Source organism: Pleurodeles waltl, chromosome 2_2 (assembly GCF_031143425.1).
Source record: "Pleurodeles waltl isolate 20211129_DDA chromosome 2_2, aPleWal1.hap1.20221129, whole genome shotgun sequence".
In the NCBI taxonomy this organism is placed as follows: domain Eukaryota; kingdom Metazoa; phylum Chordata; class Amphibia; order Caudata; family Salamandridae; genus Pleurodeles; species Pleurodeles waltl.
The window spans coordinates 995,615,396-995,636,175 of NC_090439.1; the positions used below are offsets into that span (position 1 = coordinate 995,615,396).

At 45.1% G+C, this 20,780-nt stretch overlaps 1 protein-coding gene across 1 annotated transcript in view; it reads right to left on the reverse strand.

The window, feature by feature from the left end:
* LOC138282815 (transient receptor potential channel pyrexia-like) overlaps window positions 1-20,780 on the reverse strand; it is a 1,013,831-nt gene that overhangs the window by 917,895 nt on the left and 75,156 nt on the right. The window contains exon 2 of the mRNA XM_069220730.1: window positions 2,282-2,390. Coding sequence (XP_069076831.1) covers window positions 2,282-2,390 — 109 coding nt within the window. The remainder of the gene's footprint in view (window positions 1-2,281; window positions 2,391-20,780) is intronic.

Below are 20,780 nucleotides of genomic sequence, written 5' to 3' on the forward strand. Positions count from 1 at the left end.
TCGAGACACATAAAGCTGCACTGCCGGGGACAGCATCTGGTAAAAATGTGATCAGGTAATGAATGAACGACTATATTAGTCCATGTAATACTTTGTTTGAATATAGCGTGCTACCATTTGGACTATGCAATGCATTCAAAGTTTTCCATTACTTTCACTAGAAGATGGCCAACATGTGTGCACACACATACACCATAGCTATCTTACGACTGCTGTAGCATCTTTTTAATGTATTTTTTATGTATCAATCAAAGATGGCTGACAGCAGTTGGAGAACGGCACGTTTACGTGTGCACTGGGTCCTGCGTAATGAGAAAGAAGCCTGTGGCTATAGCACTGTGCAGCTGCCAGATACTTGCAAATAAATTTAAAGTTAAACAAGCATTTTCAATGCAACGGGTCTCGCATTTGCTCGAGTTAGAGCTATTAGCGTTGTAAAGAAAATCAAAACGCAGCGCGACCACCCTATGTAAAATGAAGCGCGACCGCGCTGCGGGGAAAATAAACAGATAAAGTAGTCTGGACCCCAGGCTGAAAACATCAAGCCTCGAATGTTTTTAGTAGTTTACTGTTGCTGTGTAGGCGGGCTAAACACTGGAAAAGGCATGAGGTATCCAAGCCTTTCACAAATGAAAGCAAGAGGATTTCAAAAGGCAAGCCCATGAACCAATGTAAGTGACTGACGTGACATGGGTGTGGTTTGAAGCCCAAAGAGAGATTACAGAATGGACAGAGCGTTTTGCGCTAGCCCATAAAAAGCGGGGCAGGAGGTGGGAATGCAGGGTTCGGGAATGGTGGGGGTAGCTGATGACATGGGCTGGGGAAAGTTGATGTGCAGGGGTTGTAGAAATTGCTAAAGTAAATGACCTGGTACCTTTTGTGAGTCTGGCCCTACCATTGTAGTAAGTGAACTGCTTTTCCAAGTTAAAAATGTATTCTATGTATGTGCTGTTAACACTGATGTGAACACAAGGCTAACAAACACACAATCCAACATGATTATAACTACTCACTAATCATCTGTTTTTGAGATGTCAGTAATGGAAAATTGTATAGTGTTTTGTAGGAACAGGCACATCCGGATAAGAATCCACTGGTATTATTTCCTTCACCACAGCAGTGTGTGGTGGAGAAAATGGCACTAGTAGTTTCTTCCCCAGACTTAGTACAGCCTTCAAGTATTCTTACAATTTACAGTACCACCTAAATCGGAATCAGGCCATGAGACAATTTAAGCAAACAAGGTGATGGAGTGAATGGCTGAATTAATCTAAGTCAGTGGTGATCGCTCGGTGCCAAATTCCAGACCATCTTTTACGTCCACTACCCTACTCTAGACAGAGACCTACAGTATGTAAATCACACTTGGTCCTGCTCCATTGGGAGCACTCCAGCCCACACTGCCAGGCCACCTTCAGACAGGAACATAAGCAACGGCAGACCTTTTTTGACTACTTAGGCCCTCATTACAAACATGGAGTTTCAGACCACCATGGCGGTTTACTTTATCCGACAGGGCCTTGTTCCTCCAGCCTTTCCCTGGGGTGTTCCCCCGCCAGAGAAAGGCTGGACGAATGGGTGCTCCGGGGCCCCCCTGAGGGGCCCCTGCACTGCCCATGCACTTGCCATGGGCAGTGCAGGGGCCCCTGTGCAGTGGGCCGTCGTGCAGGTCACTGCCCGATTTACGGGCAGTGATCCGCGCAAGGGGTGCTGCTGCACCAGCTGCACAGCGGCATTATGGAGCCGTCGGCAATGTCCCGGCCATGCATTCTGCTGGGTCGGTGGGCAGAAACACTGTTTCTACCCGCCGGCCCAGCAGAATGTATATTATTCGGCTATTATAGGGGGCTGGCGGTCTGTGATAAGACAGCCAGCATGAACACGGCGGGGTTTCCCGCTGTGTTCATATTGACCCCCTTAGTTCTCATCACTGAGGTAGAGACTGAGTGGGACAGTGAGAGCAGGGCCAAGATCTGGGCACACCTGTTGCACATAGGGCATGTACTGTAACGAACAACAGTGTGAAGGGAGGACAGCTACAGTCACATATTCAAACAGGTGGCATCATGCAATATTAGTGATATTCATAATTTGATCGTCATATTGTTGAATAGCTCAGAGCTACACAGCGAGTCTTAAGTACACCTGGTTTAAGGTTCCTCGCAGATGTCAACACTGTAGTATTCGTACATCATCCAGTATAAGACAACCAATTTTTTAACCAAGCAATCTCAAAAGCACAAAATGCAAAGTTACTTTGCCATTATAACAGAGTACTCACCATTAACTCCAGAGGGATTCCCAAATTCAGGCTGGTTCTGTGCACGTCTGTTTGGAGCATGCGGAATTAGTTCTTGACCGTCTTGCTCCTCTAGGGCAGCAATAGAAACCTGGAAAGAAGAAGTGACATGTATTTGAAACAAAATAATGCCTTGTAGATTGAGTGAAAGAGGGAACTGGAACGATTCAGTTTACATATTGCACTGTTGAATATACTCTGGTGTGAATCCCCATTTTTCCTAAATAAGCTGATGTTGTCATATGATATCAAACGTGTTCAATTAAGCTCTAGATACTTTTGATGAACTGTCTTGAAAGTGAAATGTCGAGACTCGTCTAGCTTACATGGTTATTGGTTATGGTGCACAGTTAGATAATACATTTTGTCCATAAAACACCAAAGTACATTATAAAAGTCATCACACATTTACAAAGAATATTGTTTAATAGTTGACTGAGGTTTATTCCTGTTGAACAATAATGCATCCGAAACAGCTTATTCCTGTTGAACAATAGTGCATTCAAAACAGCCGACACATGTTTCGTCACATTGACTTTCTGCACTATTGTTCAACAGGAATAAGCTGTTTTGGATGCATTATTGTTCAACAGGAATAAACCTCAATCAACTATTGAACAGTTTTTGGACTTTGAACCTATTTCTCCACTTTGGATCAACTTCTTTGGACTGCTTTGGTGTGCTCTGGTTTATATTTAATTTTGTCTAGGTCTGATTGGCTTCCCAATGAGCATTCATACACCTGTGGTGGTTGGGTGTTACACAAGGCTGGCACCCCTGTCATTCGCCTTCATATAAGTCATTTCTCTTTATGACTGTGTATAGGATTTGAATTGGATGTGCGGACCTTAAGGCACTAACCACCTTTTGTTTTCTTGTAAAGAATATTGTTTGACTGCTGTTAAAAAGTTAGTTAAACCAATTGCAACATCTCCAAAAATACACATTAGCTGAGAAATCAACAGGAGATTATAGTTAAAAATTGAGGACTTTATAAAAATAGATTTTAAAGCTTTCTAGGCTATCCAATTACAAGGGACAGCCAACTCATACACACATTATATAACATTTGTTGTTAAATGTGCAAAGATAGATCCATTCTCTTGTCTGCAACTTAGAACAAAAGTCATCAACCAAAAAGATTGGCTATCAACCCAATTGTATTTTCAGCCCTTTACTTCGTAATGTTGAGTCTAGTAAGCTAATGATATAGAAGAAAACATTTTCGTCCTCTACAGTATTTGAGGTAAGGGAAATAGAGCGTTTTTGAATAAATAGTCATTGTCCAGTCTAAGGTTCTTGTGTAATGCTGACTTTTTTAAAGCTGACTTTATTGGAAATGGTTTCCAAAATGTAATGTTGTCCAATAGGGTGTAATTATTTTTCTATTGGCTAATAATTTTTAGTAATGATGTTGCCCATTGCCTCTCACTACTTTGAACATTTTCCCAACAAAGGTATGAGATTTTATTCAGGTACTCATTTGTTAGTTTATGTAATCAATGCAGCATTTTGGTTCCCCAAAGAAGTAAGGTTGAGTTCACAATAGGTTACTTAAATCTTGTCTCCTTGGAAAGATTTAGGATCCGTTTGGAACAAGCTCTCTCTGCCTGTTCCCATGCAACTATATCATCAAGTTTCAATATTTAAGAGCCATAAAGTACCATGGGAGATATCTTGGTTGCATATGTTTTACGAAATGGAATCTGAAAATAAGCTCTCATATGTCTGATTTAAGTTCACTAAGGCAACTAATGAAAGTGATGATCTAATCTTTAAAGATTTAAAATGCTTTCACTAACTTAATTTCCTAGTAAAAAGCAAGCTTATTTATTTATACAAATATGCTTCCTCCACTATTTTAGTTTTTAAAAACCATTTGGATTTGATTTGCTTCACACCGAATATTAATATTTTATTTTTATCAACATTCACAGTAAGGAAATTTACTTTACAATATTTTCATAAAGCAAAAAGCTTTCTTTGTAGCTACACAGCCCTATGATCATGCAATAAGTTTCATCAACATATAAAAGACAGGTGGTATGGATTTACCCCATATTTAGGGGATGCAGGATACTTTTCCTTCAAACAGATTTGAAATTCACCCAAACAGAGCCAAAAAGGAATCCTTGACGCATGAACTTTAATATTTCAGTTCTTCTTGAGAGATGCCCCAAGAGAGCTAGTTTAGCTTCTGTCTAATTAGATGTTTGAAAAATCTAGATAAGTAATTATAAACCACTTGGGATCCTCCAAGTAAGCAGGTTCTTCCAACAAATCCACTAGCCACTAAATCAAACGCTGTTTGAAAGTCGACAAAGCAACAACATACTCTTTGATTTATCTTTATTGACTTCTAAATAGGAGCTAATAAGGTTCAACAATGGTCTGCCTGGATAAAATGAGGTATTTACAACTTAATCACTTACTTTAATTTAATTCACTTTCAAATGATTAGTTAGAATTAAATCTGGCATAATCCGCCTTTGAAACTTTGAACACATAAGCAATAACTGCCATCAAGTTTGGGTTTTGGAAGCTCAATCACTTGCAATGTACCAAACAATAATGTCTTAAAGATGAACTTCTGAAGAAGGTCAACTACTCACGTCCTCCATAGAGCGAGTCTTGTAGTCAAGTATACAAAAAGTGTTGGCTGGAATGCTTGAATTAATTTTACTCAGGCCACATCCCAGTCCATCATTATTCTGCCACCTCAGTTTGGACCCAGCTACACACAAATCAGTATTGACCCTGCTCCAATGGGAACATTCCAGCCTGAACTGCCAAGCCAAGTCCTTCCTGAGCCAGCAGGCAACTAACCCGGGGTGGGTATAACTTTGGTTCCAGTGACAGAGTGGGCATGGGCCCCATGTCTGGGCATACCCATCCCACTTAGGGTGACATTCTAAAGTGATGGATGAAATGCTTGAATTAAATTCACCCACTGGTAATTACTTGGGCTGTTTTACAGTTCATCATTATTTTGCACACCCTGCCACCTCAGTTTGGACCCACCTATATGCAAATCAGTCTTGATCCTCCTCCAATGGGAACAGATCAGTTCAAACTATCAGGCCAGGTCCTCCCTGGATCGGAACACAAGCAACTCAGGACCAGTTTCACCCTTGTTATGGGCTCATCAGCTAGGTATAGCTAGGTAAAGGTTGGTTCCAGTGTGCATGGGCATAACTGTCACACATAAGGCAATATACTAAAGTGAACAAAAAATCAATGGGTGAAATGCTTGACTTAATCTCAGCCATACAGCATTTTGGGTTGCACTGTTTCCATGAAGAGCAGGGTCAAGGCTGATATGCATATGGCTTGGTCACCAGGCGCAGACCTCAGCAACATGCTGTGGAGCTGCACAGGGCTTGGGCTCTACTGGGAAAGGGTGTTCAAGAGTATAACAACAGTCACAGACAGAAGACTTCCGATGTCCCCATTGGTGGCATTGCTGGGGGATTTTCCTCGACCGAAAGCCAAGAAAACTACTAATAAGTATATAGATTTGGCATTGTTACTAGCTGAAAGGGAGATTACACTACACTGGAAAGACCCAGGGGGACCACACCTACAGAAATGGCAGGACGCATTGAGAAAATGGGATGATGCACCAGAAAGCAGCAAGGGGTTGCAGACCCGCAGAAACAGCATGACAATGTGACCTCTTGCTTGATTGCCTTAAGGATCCGAAAGAAGAATTATTGGACCAGACCCAATCTGCTGATGAAACAGACAGTGACGAAGACCACAACCAACAACCTGGTACCTGACCTGGACACCACTCAGATCCGTTGACAGGATAGACAATGTTATAAACAGACCGGTCATCTGTAGATAGTGAGCTGACGTGGGGAAAAGGGACCAAGGGAGGGAAAGATAAGACAGGTTGTTGTTTATGTCTGTACCTGTTACCTATAAAACCAATAAAAATATATATTTTTAAAAATGCATATGGGTAGGTCCAAACTAAGGTGGCCATGTGAGCGAAAAACGATGGATTGAGATACAGCCCCAAGCGATTACCAGTGGCTGAGACTGATTCGAGCATTCCGTCCAGCACCTTGTTGTTGTTGCAGTTTTGTAGTAAAGCCTTTGATAAAAATGAAGCTGCCAAAGTTTTAGCATTCATGATGGAGTCTCCCCGGTGCAGTATTGCAAGCTCTACCCCCTTTTCTCTCCTCCTGACTCCTTGGGGGCACGTGAGTATGGTGGTGAGGGCTGGAAACCAGCTGGTGACCAATCAGGAGTGCCATTTAGGCAGATGGTAGTATAAAGTGCAAATGTTCCTCACAGCATTCCTGAAGGTCGACTGACATTCTCTGTGTTATCCCTATGCCACGAGCATCTGCGTCTCATTTGCAGCATTAAATTATTCGGAACAATGTCCAAGGTGGACTCGGTATGCATGAAAAGTGAGCACCACTCATTGATAAGGAAATAACAACATGGTTGTAGCACTGAGAGAAAGAGAAAAAGAAACGGGTTAGCAGCTCTCTAATAAGCCAGTGTTGGTGACAGGAGTCAGAGAAAGTCAAAGGTCGGAGTATAATACCTGAAGTTTCAGAAAGGCCACTAGGATGCCAACACTCTCACAGTTACAGGTTCTTGCGTTCCATATCTCCCATGAATAGCATTGGTAGGAGGGCAGGAGCACGGCTGCTAAGTGAGGAGGCACCTTCCTGACAGGAATAGACGAGGTCTGCTTGTTTTGGAGTTGGTATGCTGTACAGGAATGAACTGGAATATCCCCACAATGTGTATTATGTTTATTTTTATTGGTAAACCAAGGACAAACTAAACATTACCTATATAAAATATAAAATATCAACACATAGCAGGTACTTTAATGTTGGTTGTCATAAATTGGTGTTATAGAACGTGAAGTGTCATACATTGGAGGCTCATCCTCCCCGCCAAACTCATGGTTTCTTCCCTTCACTGAGAGATGGGGGAACTGGAGGTTTTCCACTGACGAGGCGTCAACTGGCTCCACCAGTAAAAACCATTGACCTGGCAGTCCCACGTAAAGTCACAGTGACAGCTGAGTCACCATTCTGAGGTAGAGGAAACTATTGCTAGATTTCCCTACCTAGACTGCCAGGGAAAGCATGGTAGTCCTGTGTAGGGAAATCAAAAAATGATCTTAGGGAGAAATCTTCCTGCACGTCAAGACTACAGGTTTTATTTTTTGATAAATAAAACTCCAGGTTTGGTCATTTGATCTTCAAACACAAAAAAGGTGTCTCAAAATGGAACGAGCTCTGTAAACTCCTCTACCTTCAAGGCAGCCACTGCACCAGGGTTGCTCTGAGGGCAGTGAGCTACCAGTCAGGCAGGCAAGGATCTCACAATAGGGAAGGCTGACCTATCCAAGCGGAAGGCAGGCTCTTGTCTCTGCTGACCTAGGGAGGAGGACTCACCGCCAAACTCAAAATAAGGCTGATAGTCCATTGGACCCCTATTTCTATGTTATGTCACCTAATAATCTTTATACTACTTGCAAGGTACTTGCCCATGCAACATACACTGTAAGGCAGACTTTCTAACAAGTGAGAGGCTCACAGGTGAGTCTCTATGACCACAAGGATAAAAAAAAGAAAAGAAACGCAGAACATTTTTTGTATCATACAATATAGAAGGATACATTTTAAGGCATTTTTAAGCTTTGGAGGACTGACAGCCCATTCACCAAGTCAGTTGAGGTGCTGTCCTCTGCTTTTCTGGTGGAGGACAGCGTGCCAGAATAAGGGAACGTAGCTATCTTGCAGAGATTTCTATTCTTTTAGTACATATCAGCACTGAAGACACTGATGAATGCTAGGCGGGTGCCAAGTTTTTGCTGCTTTATTGTAGCATTAACAGCTGGACTTTATTTAAGTAAAACACAGGATCACTGGATGAGCATGGAGATTTCTCTCTGTTCATCATTGTTTGTTTGCTGTTGTCTTCCATGCCCCATGCTAAACATCTTGCATTGACTGCTTCCATACCAGTGTGGTTTGTGCCCAGTAGTTCAAACGACTGGAATTAACTTTCAGGACACTGAAGAATCATTTTGCCTGTAAGAAAGAGGCACTGAAAAGTCATTTGGTTTATCTATAGAATAAAAGAGATATTTGAATGTTCACAGTGCCTCCAGATTCCTTTTTGCACCTGATTACCAAGTGACCCTATATCAAGTGCTATGTTATGCTGACTGCTTCTGTATAGCACTGTCCAGCCATGTGTACGCTTCTGGGTGCCTGTTGTAGTTTTGGAATCCTCATTAACAGAAGTCAAAGTGATCTGTTGATATTTTGTTTGTATCCTATTGTTTTGATGTGAGTCATATGCGATCGTGGCCAGTGAGGTTGGCATGCGCTAATGTTTTACTGAGTGATAAAATACATTGGATAGTGGCGCCAAGAACAACTTATGGATCTGTGTGGAGCATTAAGTGCACGGGTGTGTGCCAGAGCACATTGCTGCTTGTTTCACTCAGCTGGGGCGTATGGTTTTCAGGACTAGATAAAATGTCACCCATGATCGTGGAGTCACTTGGTAGCTGCGATAATATCTCTGAGGTGGGAGACATGCAACCTATTGCAGCGAACAAAACCCTTACACCGTAGGATGGCCAGGTGTTTCAGTTTTCACTAGTTGTCCTTCCAAATTTAGCACATGTCCCGGCTTTGAGAGGTTCGACTGGAAACGGAGGAAAGCATGTTTTGTGGTTTTTGTCATGTCCGGGCTAGTTGGTAGCTCTTCTAGGAAAGCCATTTACGGGGGCATGGCTTCTTGGGATGGGGGGGGGGGGTTAGCTCCTCTAATAAATGTATTTTGTGATAAATAGTTGGGTGCATGTGCTTTAAGTAGGGTATGGTAAGGTGTCTGTCGGGTTTACACACACAGATTGAAACAAACACACACTCTCTCTCCCTCTCCCTGTTTGGAAAGACTTTACTTGGTTATTTCACAAAATAATGCGCTTTCCCTTGATGAAGCAGAAAATGAAGGTTTTGATTTATTAACGCATAAACGTAGTGTGAAACAATCATGTGTGACATTAACCGAACTAATAAAGATTGTACGGGGACAAAATGTGCCCTCAGAGTAGTTTGCCATCATTTATACGCGTGCTTTATGTAACGTGGTGTATTAGAATTGCACTAATCCGACATAATCATAAACATGTGCTACGATTTGCTTATTTGAAATGTCTTAGCTTAGCATTACTTTAGCGGAGGCTTTGGCCTAGTTGCCTGGTCTCACGGTTTAGATGTTCGTATTTTTTCCACTGTGCTATTAAACGTGTATTTCTGCTTGAAGCTGTACTTTTCCACAGAAACTGCTCACATGCTTATCTTAAAGTTGGTGCCAGCATGGCATATTTTCTCTTAAATTCAAGGTCGGCTTGCAGGTGCGGACAATGGAGCCTCTGAGAGTAAGCTAATCGAGAAACAATGTTGCAACTTGTGTACCCATCTCCAAGGATAATGTATGCTTAAGTAAAAGCTTGAGAACTGTCGTTTTTGATTGGTCAATTTGAAGCTAACCTATGAACCCTCCAATGGAGACCCTACAGGACTTGAATTGTTGTCTATAAAACCCAGGTGCACGAGAGGGAAGCTCTCTCTCTCTTCGGACATCCCGCCATTTTGACTTCGTAGCTACTATGACCCATTTTGCTGCGACGCCATTTTGAGAGACTTTGATGCTTTCTCTAGTCGAGAGAAAAAGACTTTAATGATTCTTGCCCTAGAGACTTTAACTTTGATTTGCCCCTTTGCATGAAGTAGTAATCTTATCTTGCCGCCGTGAGGCAATTGCCCCGTTCACCCCTGCCCCTTTGTCCCGTCCCATGCTGATCGAGAAACGGTACCTGTGAGACGAAGACTTCATTGATTGCTGATTGGAATTGGTAATTATGAAAGGAAACTGTAAAATTGCATTGTGTTTCTTTTAGGTAACCAACTGCTGATTTTGATAAGGACCCTAGCTAGGAGTTTTCTAAATTGATGTTGCCAAATCGTTTTTGCATGAAGTCCCACATGCTGATGCTAATTTGAGGTTAGACGAGGATTCCATATGTCACACGATGCAATTGGAGATCTTGTTATGCTGACTAAATGTACGCAATTAGCCCATTACAGATTATCGTATTAGTGCTTTGCATTGCCACTATCGAATGCCTTGTGATTCAAATGCTGCATAGATTACACTTGTTTCGACGTTATGGACAGCTATTAATGTTCATTTATGTTTATCATTTGGTGTTGAGACACATTTATATTGTGCTAGCTTTGTTAATATAGGGAAATAAATTCACTAACTTTGCAATAAACTGGTGTAGTTATTCCTGGCTGAAAGGTCAGGGTTCGCCGAAATGTATTCTGGATTAATTGTTAAGTGTTATGTTGTTCAAGGTGTTGCTTATGTTCGTTATTGATTATCGATTAGATGAGACTGTTCGATTAATAGTACAGAGAGTTCCCACTTAGTCAAAAGATTCATCGACCTAAAGAGCGTCCGAACGCAGGTAAATTGGTACCACGTTCCGCTCTATCAGTTGATGGTAGCAGAGGACGGTTTTGTCTTTTGGGACCCTGTACCATTAGAGTACATGGTGTCGAATTAACGGTTACGCATTTTGAGGCCTCATTCGGGAAGTTGAATTAGATTTTTTTTGGATGAAAATAATTGACAAGATGATGATGGGCTAGGTCCACCGCGACTTTCCCGGGATCTCGGAGCTTGCGAATGGAGAGAACGGAGATGTGGAAACAGCGTTGGCGGTACTAGTGATGGTATGAGTGAAGTTAGGGTTTTGCGCTTGCACAGCTTATTGCCGCAGAGTGTGTGAAAAGGTTGCGAGGGTTTTCTTTTAAGGATAGCGGAGGTGCGACTCCGAGTGTAGAGCTAAGAAGTCGTCGAACTTCATAGAGATAGCGGAGGTGCGGCTCCGAGTGTGAGAGTAGGGAAGTCGTCGAACTTCATGTGCGTCTGGCGCTTTGTGCATAAAAAGGTCCACGTGGTTGTTGTTGTTGAGACGGGCCCTGCGAGGTCAAGAGACTCCGGAGTATGTTGATCCATGTTGTGGTCTGGGCGGTTTAGTAGGTTGATCGGGCGTGGTCAACGAGTGGGTACGTGTGTTAGGGAGTGATAGGAACTTCGACTTCGGGCTTTGACAAGATTCTAAGTGCACTAGAACAGATCATTGACAAGTTGAGAGTAGGTCTGCGGGTCAGATTTGCTTGCGAATGTGGGGACTGAGAAAGACGGAATAGCGGCCGAGGCTGGTGAAAGAGATCGAATAGTGGCCGAGGTTAGTGAAAGGTCCCTAAGGTCCTGAAGCGATTATGTTACCCTTCCTGTAGTAAACCGACAGATCTGTTTTAGTTTTTGGTAGCTCGCAATACATGCAAAAAGTTGTTACGGGAGGAACTGAGTGAAGGAGGACTAGCCGCGAGGCTTTGTCAGCCGCAGTGTGTGTGAGTGTGACGTCACTAAGAGCCGCGCTGGGATAGGTTGGTTGGAGAGAAGGGTCGCGCACGGATTGGACGCAGTCCGTGGCACTCGATTGGAAGGGGAAAGGCAGGTGAAGAGTATTCCGGGAATTAAAGTCACCTATTGATTACAAATTTGGTGGAATAACAGTGACCTATCGATTATAAACTTTGTGAATTAAAAGACGAGAAAATGAAATTCCTTAAAGCATTCAGGAGCGCGATGAAGGGAGAGTCTTACATCAAAGCGAGCGTAGGAGAGGAAACGCCGCCCGAGGGTACACCAGCTTACATTGTAATGGAGGAAAAAGGGGTAGCTCCGTGTCTTTGGCTAAAGCAATGGCACAAGTGGACAGAGAAACATGGGAGCGTAGCATTCCCGATACATGGGACATTCAATATAAGGGTCCTAGAGAATTTGAGATTTACGATGTATGACATGAAAGTACCTCCAAGGCCAGCACAGTTTGAGGCTCTAGCAATATGGGAACTCATGGCTAGGCAGCAACAGAAAAACAAGTTCGAAACAAGGATGAGGAAGGTAGAAAAGACACTAGCGGATGCTAGGTGGGATAATGCGCAGAAGGTGTGGAGGTCAGATGTATTGCAGGGAATAAAATTGTTCCCCGCAATTACTAAGGATGAAGAGGAGACAGGTAAGAAAGCTACCTGTAAGACAGACAGGAAGAGTTCCAAGGACAGAGAGGACGAGGAAAAGTTGAGAAAAGAAGAGGAGTTAGAGGACGAGGAATTGATAATGGAGTTGTTGAACGACCGTCCACCACCTTATGCAGAGAATGGACAAGGTCCAAGTACCAGTTCTGCCCCTCCGGCATCGGTACAGAACAGTGAAACGCAGAATACAGGAGTACCATCGGGATCTAAGGATCCGAGTTTACTGCTCACCCCACAGATACCGCAGGTTAGGAGAATGTATCCAGATGTGCCCGTGTTGAAACCAGCAGAACATTATCAGCCGCAGATGTCAGGGTACTACAGCAGTGATAACAGTGGAGGAATGATTCTAGATCCAACCGTAAGGGGCGTACAGAATGGTTACAACCCAACAATGGCACAAGCTGAATCAACTCAGTTTATGATGCCTCAAAAGCAGATGCAGGGAGGAAATGTTCATGCTCAAATGACGGGGAGTCAGATGGGCATGCCGGCAATGATGGCCCATAATATGGGGATGAACATGCCTCAGAATATGGGAAATGGACAAAATCCAGATGCGATATCACTGCCCATTACTGTAGGTCCAGTGGTACCTCTGTATAGTCAGCCTAACTTAGGCATGAACAGTCAGGGACCAATGCTGCAAAATGGGACGGAAAGAAGGTGCATAGAAAACATTCCAGGGATAACTCCGATAGCGACTCAGCCAACTGGGTGTGGGTCCTTGATGGAGTTTAGTCCCGTATGCGCTCAGTCAACACTGGTGAGGTCGAGCCCCCCACTGATAATACCATTAACATCGAACACTGAAAAGTTGCCGCAACCATCGATGGCAGTCGATGTGAATGCTACACTGATGGGGGTAAATGCGCAACAGCTGACACAATGGTTCAACAGTTTAAATTCCACACAAAGTTCAGACAGTGGGAAAGGAGACGATTACTTGAGCAGGATGAGACTGAACATGGAAGCACAAGAATTGGTGGAAGGGAATATGGGTGTGAACAGGTTAGAATCCTACACGGAAGAGGAGTTGAGGTATCTATGTCCAAAGATCACGAAAGAAGTAAACAAGGTACATAAAAGTTTGCAGGAAGTAGCAGACAGGAACGGGATTGACATAGGCAAGACGAAACACTTGAGCAGGAGCTATAGGTTGGATTTTGGGACCACAGATTTTGAACACATGAGATCAGCAGGCATGAAGGCACACCTTAGAGAATTGTTGCAGAGTGCCCAAGTGTGGAGGTGTTTAGACAAGTGGGAAAGCAGATGGGTAAAGAGGAAGGATAAGAGGAGGGACAGTGCCACAGAGCACAATGAGAAAAGACCACAGAGTAGTGATACAGTAACTATGTTACCAATGAGGGAGACAGCAGGGGGAAAATTAGTACATGTACCATGGCACAGGAGCGATATTCAGTCTTTTACGAATGATTTTCCCAAACTGAGAGAGAAGCCGATTGAATGGTATCAACAGACTGATAGGTTTGTGAAGCTTGCAAAATGTCTCTAGGAAGACCTGAACACTCTATTCGAGATTGTGGTTCCGGCGGATTTGTGGGAGGATTGCAAAAGAGCTGTAGGTTGGCCGACAAGTGAACCAGAGAGAGACAGAGAGACGGGTGCACCATCACCTATGGTGATGTGTCTGTACTATAAGGTGATTGAACATTTGAAGACGAAGTTTGCCGCCAAAAATGTGGATTGGCAGAAAATTGATCGAACTGCCCAAGAGGCTAAAGAATCGATTCATAGTTACTATGAGAGGTTGTTGAAGGCGTTCAAGAATTACAGTGGCACGGAAGCAATCGAGGCGAAAGATATGCTTCATTTTGTGTTCAGATTTGTGGAAGGGCTGAGACCAGATATAAGTCAGATGATAAAATCACATTTGATCTGCTGGCAGTCGAAACCGATTGATGAAGTCTTGACTTATGCGACATACTGTAGCGACGAAATTGAGGTGAAACAGAAAAAGCTGAAAGAGAAGGTGATGATGATGCAGCTTAAGGCGGCTCAGACAGGCTTGCAAGGTCTGCAGGGACTGCAAGGGTTGCCAGGGATGCAAGGGTTCCAACAGCAGGTACCGCAACAGCAGCCGCAGTTGCAGGGAGGCATGGTGTTTCAGCAACAGCAGCCGCAGTTGCAAGGAAACATGGCGTTTCAGCCACAGGGCAGAGGCAGAGGTAGAGGAGGTTTTGTGAATAATGGTCCGGATTTGAACACTGTTGTGACAGGTGTGCAGGCAATGAAGAAAGTGATGCCGTGTCACGCGTGCGGAAACGTAGGTCATTGGAAACGCGAGTGTCCGATGGTGGTGCAGGAAGGTGCAGGTGCAGGTGTAGGTGTTGGTCAGCAAAACAATGATGTCAATGCATTTCAGACAATGAGAGGACCGAAAATGAGAGGTCCAAACCCAAACTTTCAGACTATAAATCAATTGCAGGGATTACAACCTATGCAGCTGCAGCAGATGCAGATGCCCCGTGTGCAGATGACGCAAATGCAGCCGATGCAACAGCAGTTACCTTTGGTACCTAATCAGCAAATGCAAATACCTTTGGCACCAATGAGTCAGCAGCAAATGATGGTTCCTCCACAGGTAACGGGTCAGGTAATGAGCACAAATGGCACAGTACAACAGTTCCCATTACACAGTGAGAGTGGAATAAACAATGTATGGGAGAGTGAAAGCTCAGAAGAGGAAGGAGATTGTGTGCTTGCGGCATCCTTGGAAGTTGATCAAAGGGGTCCGTACGTAGAGGGAAGAGTAATGGGTCATCGTGTCTCATTCCTGGTTGACACGGGAGCCACACGTTCAACTGTTAAGAGCAGTGAAGTACCAAATTTGCCACTCTCAGGGAGGACAGTTCAAGTGGTGGGAGTAGCAAACAGGCATCTGACGAACCCAATAACAGATCCGATACCAGTCAACATTGGTAACTATCAAGGGGTACATCAGTTTGTGGTATGTGACTCAAGCCCGATAGCACTGTTAGGAAGAGACCTATTGTGCAAATTGGGTTGTTCGATAATGTGCTCGAACGAGGGAATAACAATACAGACGAGCAGTGATGGGGAAGAAGAGGACAGTATAGAGGGCGATGAAATAGAAACAGTTGACGAAGAGTATCCTCTGATTTGTCTTTTACCAATGATAACTGAAGAAGATATCCCAGCAGAACTACGGGAAACAGTCGGAGAGAAAGTGTGGGACATGACAGGGAAAGAGGTGGGATTGATGAAAGGAGTAGAACCAGTAAAAGTGATGGTAAAGCCCAATGCGATCTTTCCCCAGACCCCACAATACCACATGCCACAAGATACCCTCATGAAAGTTGCCCAACTTATCGACGAATTCGTGAAGCAGGGAGTACTGAAAGAAGTATTAAGCAGCCCATGTAATTCACCGATAATGGGACTAATGAAGCCAAGTGGGAAAGTCCGACTTGTACAGGATTTGAGGAAAATAAATGACATCATAATCAAGTGCTGCCCTGTCGTACCGAATCCGGCTGTGATAATGTTTCAGATCCCTTGCGAAGCTGAGTGGTTCTCAGTCATCGATTTGTCACAAGCATTCTTTTCTGTGCCTCTTCATGAGGACAGCCAATTCCTCTTTTGTTTCAAATTCCTAGACAGAGTATACAGTTGGTGTCGAATTCCTCAAGGGTTCTCTGAGTCACCGTCGATATTCAATCAAGTCCAAATTTCAAGAAGAAAGAACTACAAGAAGAAGAAGGACTGCCCTGCTGGACCCCTGGCCTGCACCTGGACCCTGCACTCAGAAAGACTGCACCAGCTGCACACTTGGGCTTCACCACAAGAAGGACTTTGCCTGGCTTCCACTGGTTCAAGGAGGGACTCCCTGTTTGCTACAGGTGAAAAATTGCTAACCAGAGTCCCCTGCACCAACTCCTGAAAAAGTGACCAGCTGACCACTGCCCAGTGGCCAAAAAGGAGTTTGCGCCAGGTGCACTCTGGGAGTTGAAGTCCGCACTTCCCAAGGACCATCACAGAACTTCTGGACCCTTGGGGTGAGCTGTGGACCCCAAAAGAACCTTAAAAGAACATCTGGGTGAAGCCCCAGAAGTTTGGAAAAGATTGGAGAAATTTTAGAAAAAAGCTCCATAAAGTGACCGACTCGACGCGGAAATTCTAGCCGGCTTGCCTCAACCGCGACCCGGCCTGACTTCGTGGTTCGTCCCGGTCAAGAAAAACATCCGAAAAAGAGACTAAGTCCGAATGTAAAAAGTTGACCGGGACCTTCCAGCCATCGTATCCGAGAAGGGCTCCACAGACGTCGGATCAAGATCCAGGTTTACCCCGGTCGAAGGATTTTCATCTCGAAAAAACGACTAAGTCCGAAGGTAGAAATCACCACCGAGGAAACCGACTTCGCGTATCCGGACAAGGGCTCCAGGAGGTCGGATCCAACTGGCAGGTTCGTCCCGGTGAAGAAAAACTTCAAAATAAAGACTAAGTCAGAAGGTAACTTTTTAACCGAGGCTTCCCGCGACCTGTAGCCGAGCAGGGCTCCATCGCGGTCGGCCTGAAAGTTTGACTTTGTCCCGGTCCTGGTGCAACCAGATGACCCGATTGGCGCTTTTTGTTTCTATGCGCTAGAAAATAATAATACTTTAAAAATTCATATCTCCGGTTCCCCTGAAGCGATTTTAATCGTTTTTGTGTCATTTTAAAGATAAAAATATAAGCTATTTTTATAAATTGGTTTTGGATTTTTAAACTGTTTCCTGTGTTTTATTTAATTACTGTTGTGTGATATTTGAATGCTTTACACTTTGTCTCCTAAGTTAAGCCTTGACGCTCGATGCCAAGCTACCAAGGGTAGAGCTGGGATTAATTTACTGAGACCTAACTGTACTTTTGTGGAGGTTTGTGGCTTGTTGCTAGGTGTAGGTACCTACCTGCCCTATCAATAACCCATTTTCCAACATAATTGGAACTAATTGGAATTCTATCCATCATGAACTCTATCCACTCCGGCGCCCCTTCGGACCCCTGCCCGCACTTCATCTTTAACAAAGCCGACGACATCATCGCCCCGCACCTCCAGACCGTCATCAACTCTTCTTTTTCTTCTGCTACCTTCCCCGAATGCTGGAAGCACGCTGAAGTCAACGCCCTACTAAAGAAACCTACGGCTGACCCAAGCGACCTGAAAAACTTCCGCCCCATCTCTCTTCTACCTTTCCCAGCCAAGGTAATAGAAAAGACCGTCAACAAACAGCTGACCACCTTCCTGGAAGACAACAACCTGCTCGACCCTTCACAAACCGGATTCCGAACCAACCACAGCACGGAAACCGCCCTCATCTCAGTCACAGACGACATCAGAACCCTGATGGACAACGGTGAAACAGTCGCCCTCATTCTCCTCGACCTCTCGGCTGCCTTTGACACCGTCTGTCACCGCACCCTAATCACCCGCCTACGCTCCACCGGGATCCAAGGCCAGGCCCTGGACTGGATCGCCTCCTTCCTCGCTAACCGCTCCCAAAGAGTTTACCTCCCTCCGTTTCGCTCAGAACCCACCAAGATCATCTGCGGCGTACCTCAAGGCTCATCGCTCAGCCCGACACTCTTCAATGTCTACATGAGCCCCCTCGCCGACATCGTACGCAAGCACGACATCATCATCACCTCCTACGCCGACGACACCCAACTTGTACTCTCCCTCACCAAGGACCCCGCCAGCGCCAAGACCAACCTACAGGAGGGTATGAAGGACGTCGCAGATTGGATGAGGCTCAGCCGCCTAAAGCTGAACTCTGAAAAAACGGAAGTCCTCATCCTCGGCAACACCCCGTCCGCCTGGGACGACTCCTGGTGGCCCACGGCCCTCGGCACCGCACCGACCCCCGCAGACCACGCCCGCAACCTCGGCTTCATCTTGGACCCTCTTCTCACCATGACCAAGCAAGTCAACGCTGTGTCCTCCGCCTGCTTCCTCACTCTCCGCATGCTCCGCAAGATCTTCCGCTGGATCCCCGCCGACACCAGAAAAACCGTGACCCACGCCCTTGTCACGAGTCGCCTGGACTACGGCAACACCCTCTACGCCGGGACCACCGCCAAACTCCAAAACCGCCTGCAACGCATCCAAAACGCCTCGGCCCGCCTCATCCTCGACGTACCCCGCAACAGCCACATCTCCGCACACCTGAGACACCTGCATTGGCTCCCAGTCAGCAAAAGGATCACCTTCCGTCTTCTCACCCACGCACACAAAGCCCTCCACAACAAGGGACCGGAATACCTCAACAGACGCCTCAGCTTCTACGTCCCCACCCGCCCCCTCCGCTCCGCTGGCCTTGCACTTGCTGCCGTCCCTCGCACCCGCCGCTCCACGGCGGGTGGGAGATCTTTCTCCTTCCTGGCGGCCAAGACCTGGAACTCCCTCCCCACCAGCCTCAGGACCACCCAGGACCACTCCGCTTTCCGGAGACTCCTAAAGACTTGGCTGTTCGAGCAGCGATAACCCCCCCTTTTTTTCCCCCCTAGCGCCTTGAGACCCGCACGGGTGAGTAGCGCGCTTTATAAATGTTAATGATTTGATTTGAAGTCCTAAAGAAAGATTTGGAAGAGTTAGAGTTGCCATTCGAGTCAACCCTAGTACAGTACATTGATGACTTACTGGTTGCATCAAAGACAGAAAGTGGCTGCACAGCCGATACCATTGCTCTGTTGAACCATTTGGGAGGGAATGGACACAAGGTGTCTCCTTCCAAACTGCAGTTCTGTCAGAAGAAGGTGAAATACTTGGGTCATCAGATAGAGAAAGGGTCACGGAAAATAATGAAGGAAAGAATTACCAGTGTACTTCAAATGAGTCCACCAAAGACAAGGAAGGAGGTGAGGAAGTTTTGGGGAATGGTGGGATACTGTCGCCAGTGGATTCCCAACTTCTCGTCTCTAGCAAAGCCTTTACTGAAATTGACCCAGAAGGATGCTTTGGATGAAATTGAGCTGAGAGGAGACGAGATGGATGCCTTTGTTGAACTGAAAGAATGCATGTGCAGGGCTCCAGCTTTAGGTATGCCTGACTACACGAAGCCTTTCACATTGTTTTGCCATGAACGTGATGCATGTTCTTTGTCTGTCTTGACACAAGCCCATGGTGGCGTAAACAGACCAGTAGCGTATTTTTCAGCTACTTTGGATCCGGTTGCAGCAGCACTTCCAGGGTGTTTGCGCGCCGTAGCAGCAGTTGGTATCAGCCTCACTCAGAGTGAAGGAATAGTGATGGGACACCCAGTAACAGTCATGGTCCCTCACTCAGTTGAGATACTTTTGACCCGCTCCCGAACACAGCACATGACTGGAGCAAGACTCACAAGGTATGAAACGACTATTCTGGGCTCACCGAATGTGCAGCTGAAAAGGTGCACCACGTTGAACCCAGCTACCTTGCTTCCTGGAGAACATGCTGAAATTGAGAACGCTGAAGACGTCGAGCATGACTGCCTTCAGGTGACTGAATTTTGCACAAAACCCCGACCGGACATCAAGGATACAAAACTTGATGTAAATGACCAAATTCTTTTTGTTGATGGTTCATGTCTAAGAGATGGGGTGGGAATTTTGAAAGCAGGATATGCTGTATGTACTGTGACAGGGGTCTTGGAAGCGGGATGGCTCCAAGGAGTCTATTCTGCACAAGTAGCAGAACTTGTAGCCCTTACTAGAGCATGTCAATTGTCTGCATTGATGAAAGTCACCATTTACACTGATAGCCAATACGGGTTTGGGATTGTGCATGACTTTGGACAACTGTGGTCACAGAGAGGTTTCCTGACTTCTTCAGGATCCCCAGTGAAAAATGGGGAGAGAATAAGGGAGTTGTTACATGCCATTCAAGTGCCAGCCGAAGTTGCAGTGGTAAAGTGCAGTGCTCACACGAAAGGACAGGACTATGTGTCTCTGGGAAACGCCTATGCAGATCAAGTCGCTAGATTTTGTGCCTTGAACTGTATATTGTTAAGGGATGATTGGAATACAATAAGTGAACCAGAACTCGAACCAGCTGAAGCATTTGCCTTGAAGGTCGTAGATACAATAGAAGAACTAAAAGCACTACAAAGTAATGTCAGGGAGGATGAAAGAGATTCCTGGATTAAATCACAATGCATAAAAAGACAAGACGAGCTATGGGTTTCACATGAGGGAAAATTTGTTTTGCCAAATAGTCTCTTATCACAGCTTGCGCGGTTCTATCATGGGCAAGCTCACCTAGGGAGAGATGCCATGATAAGATTGTTCAAAACTGATTGGTTTAACCC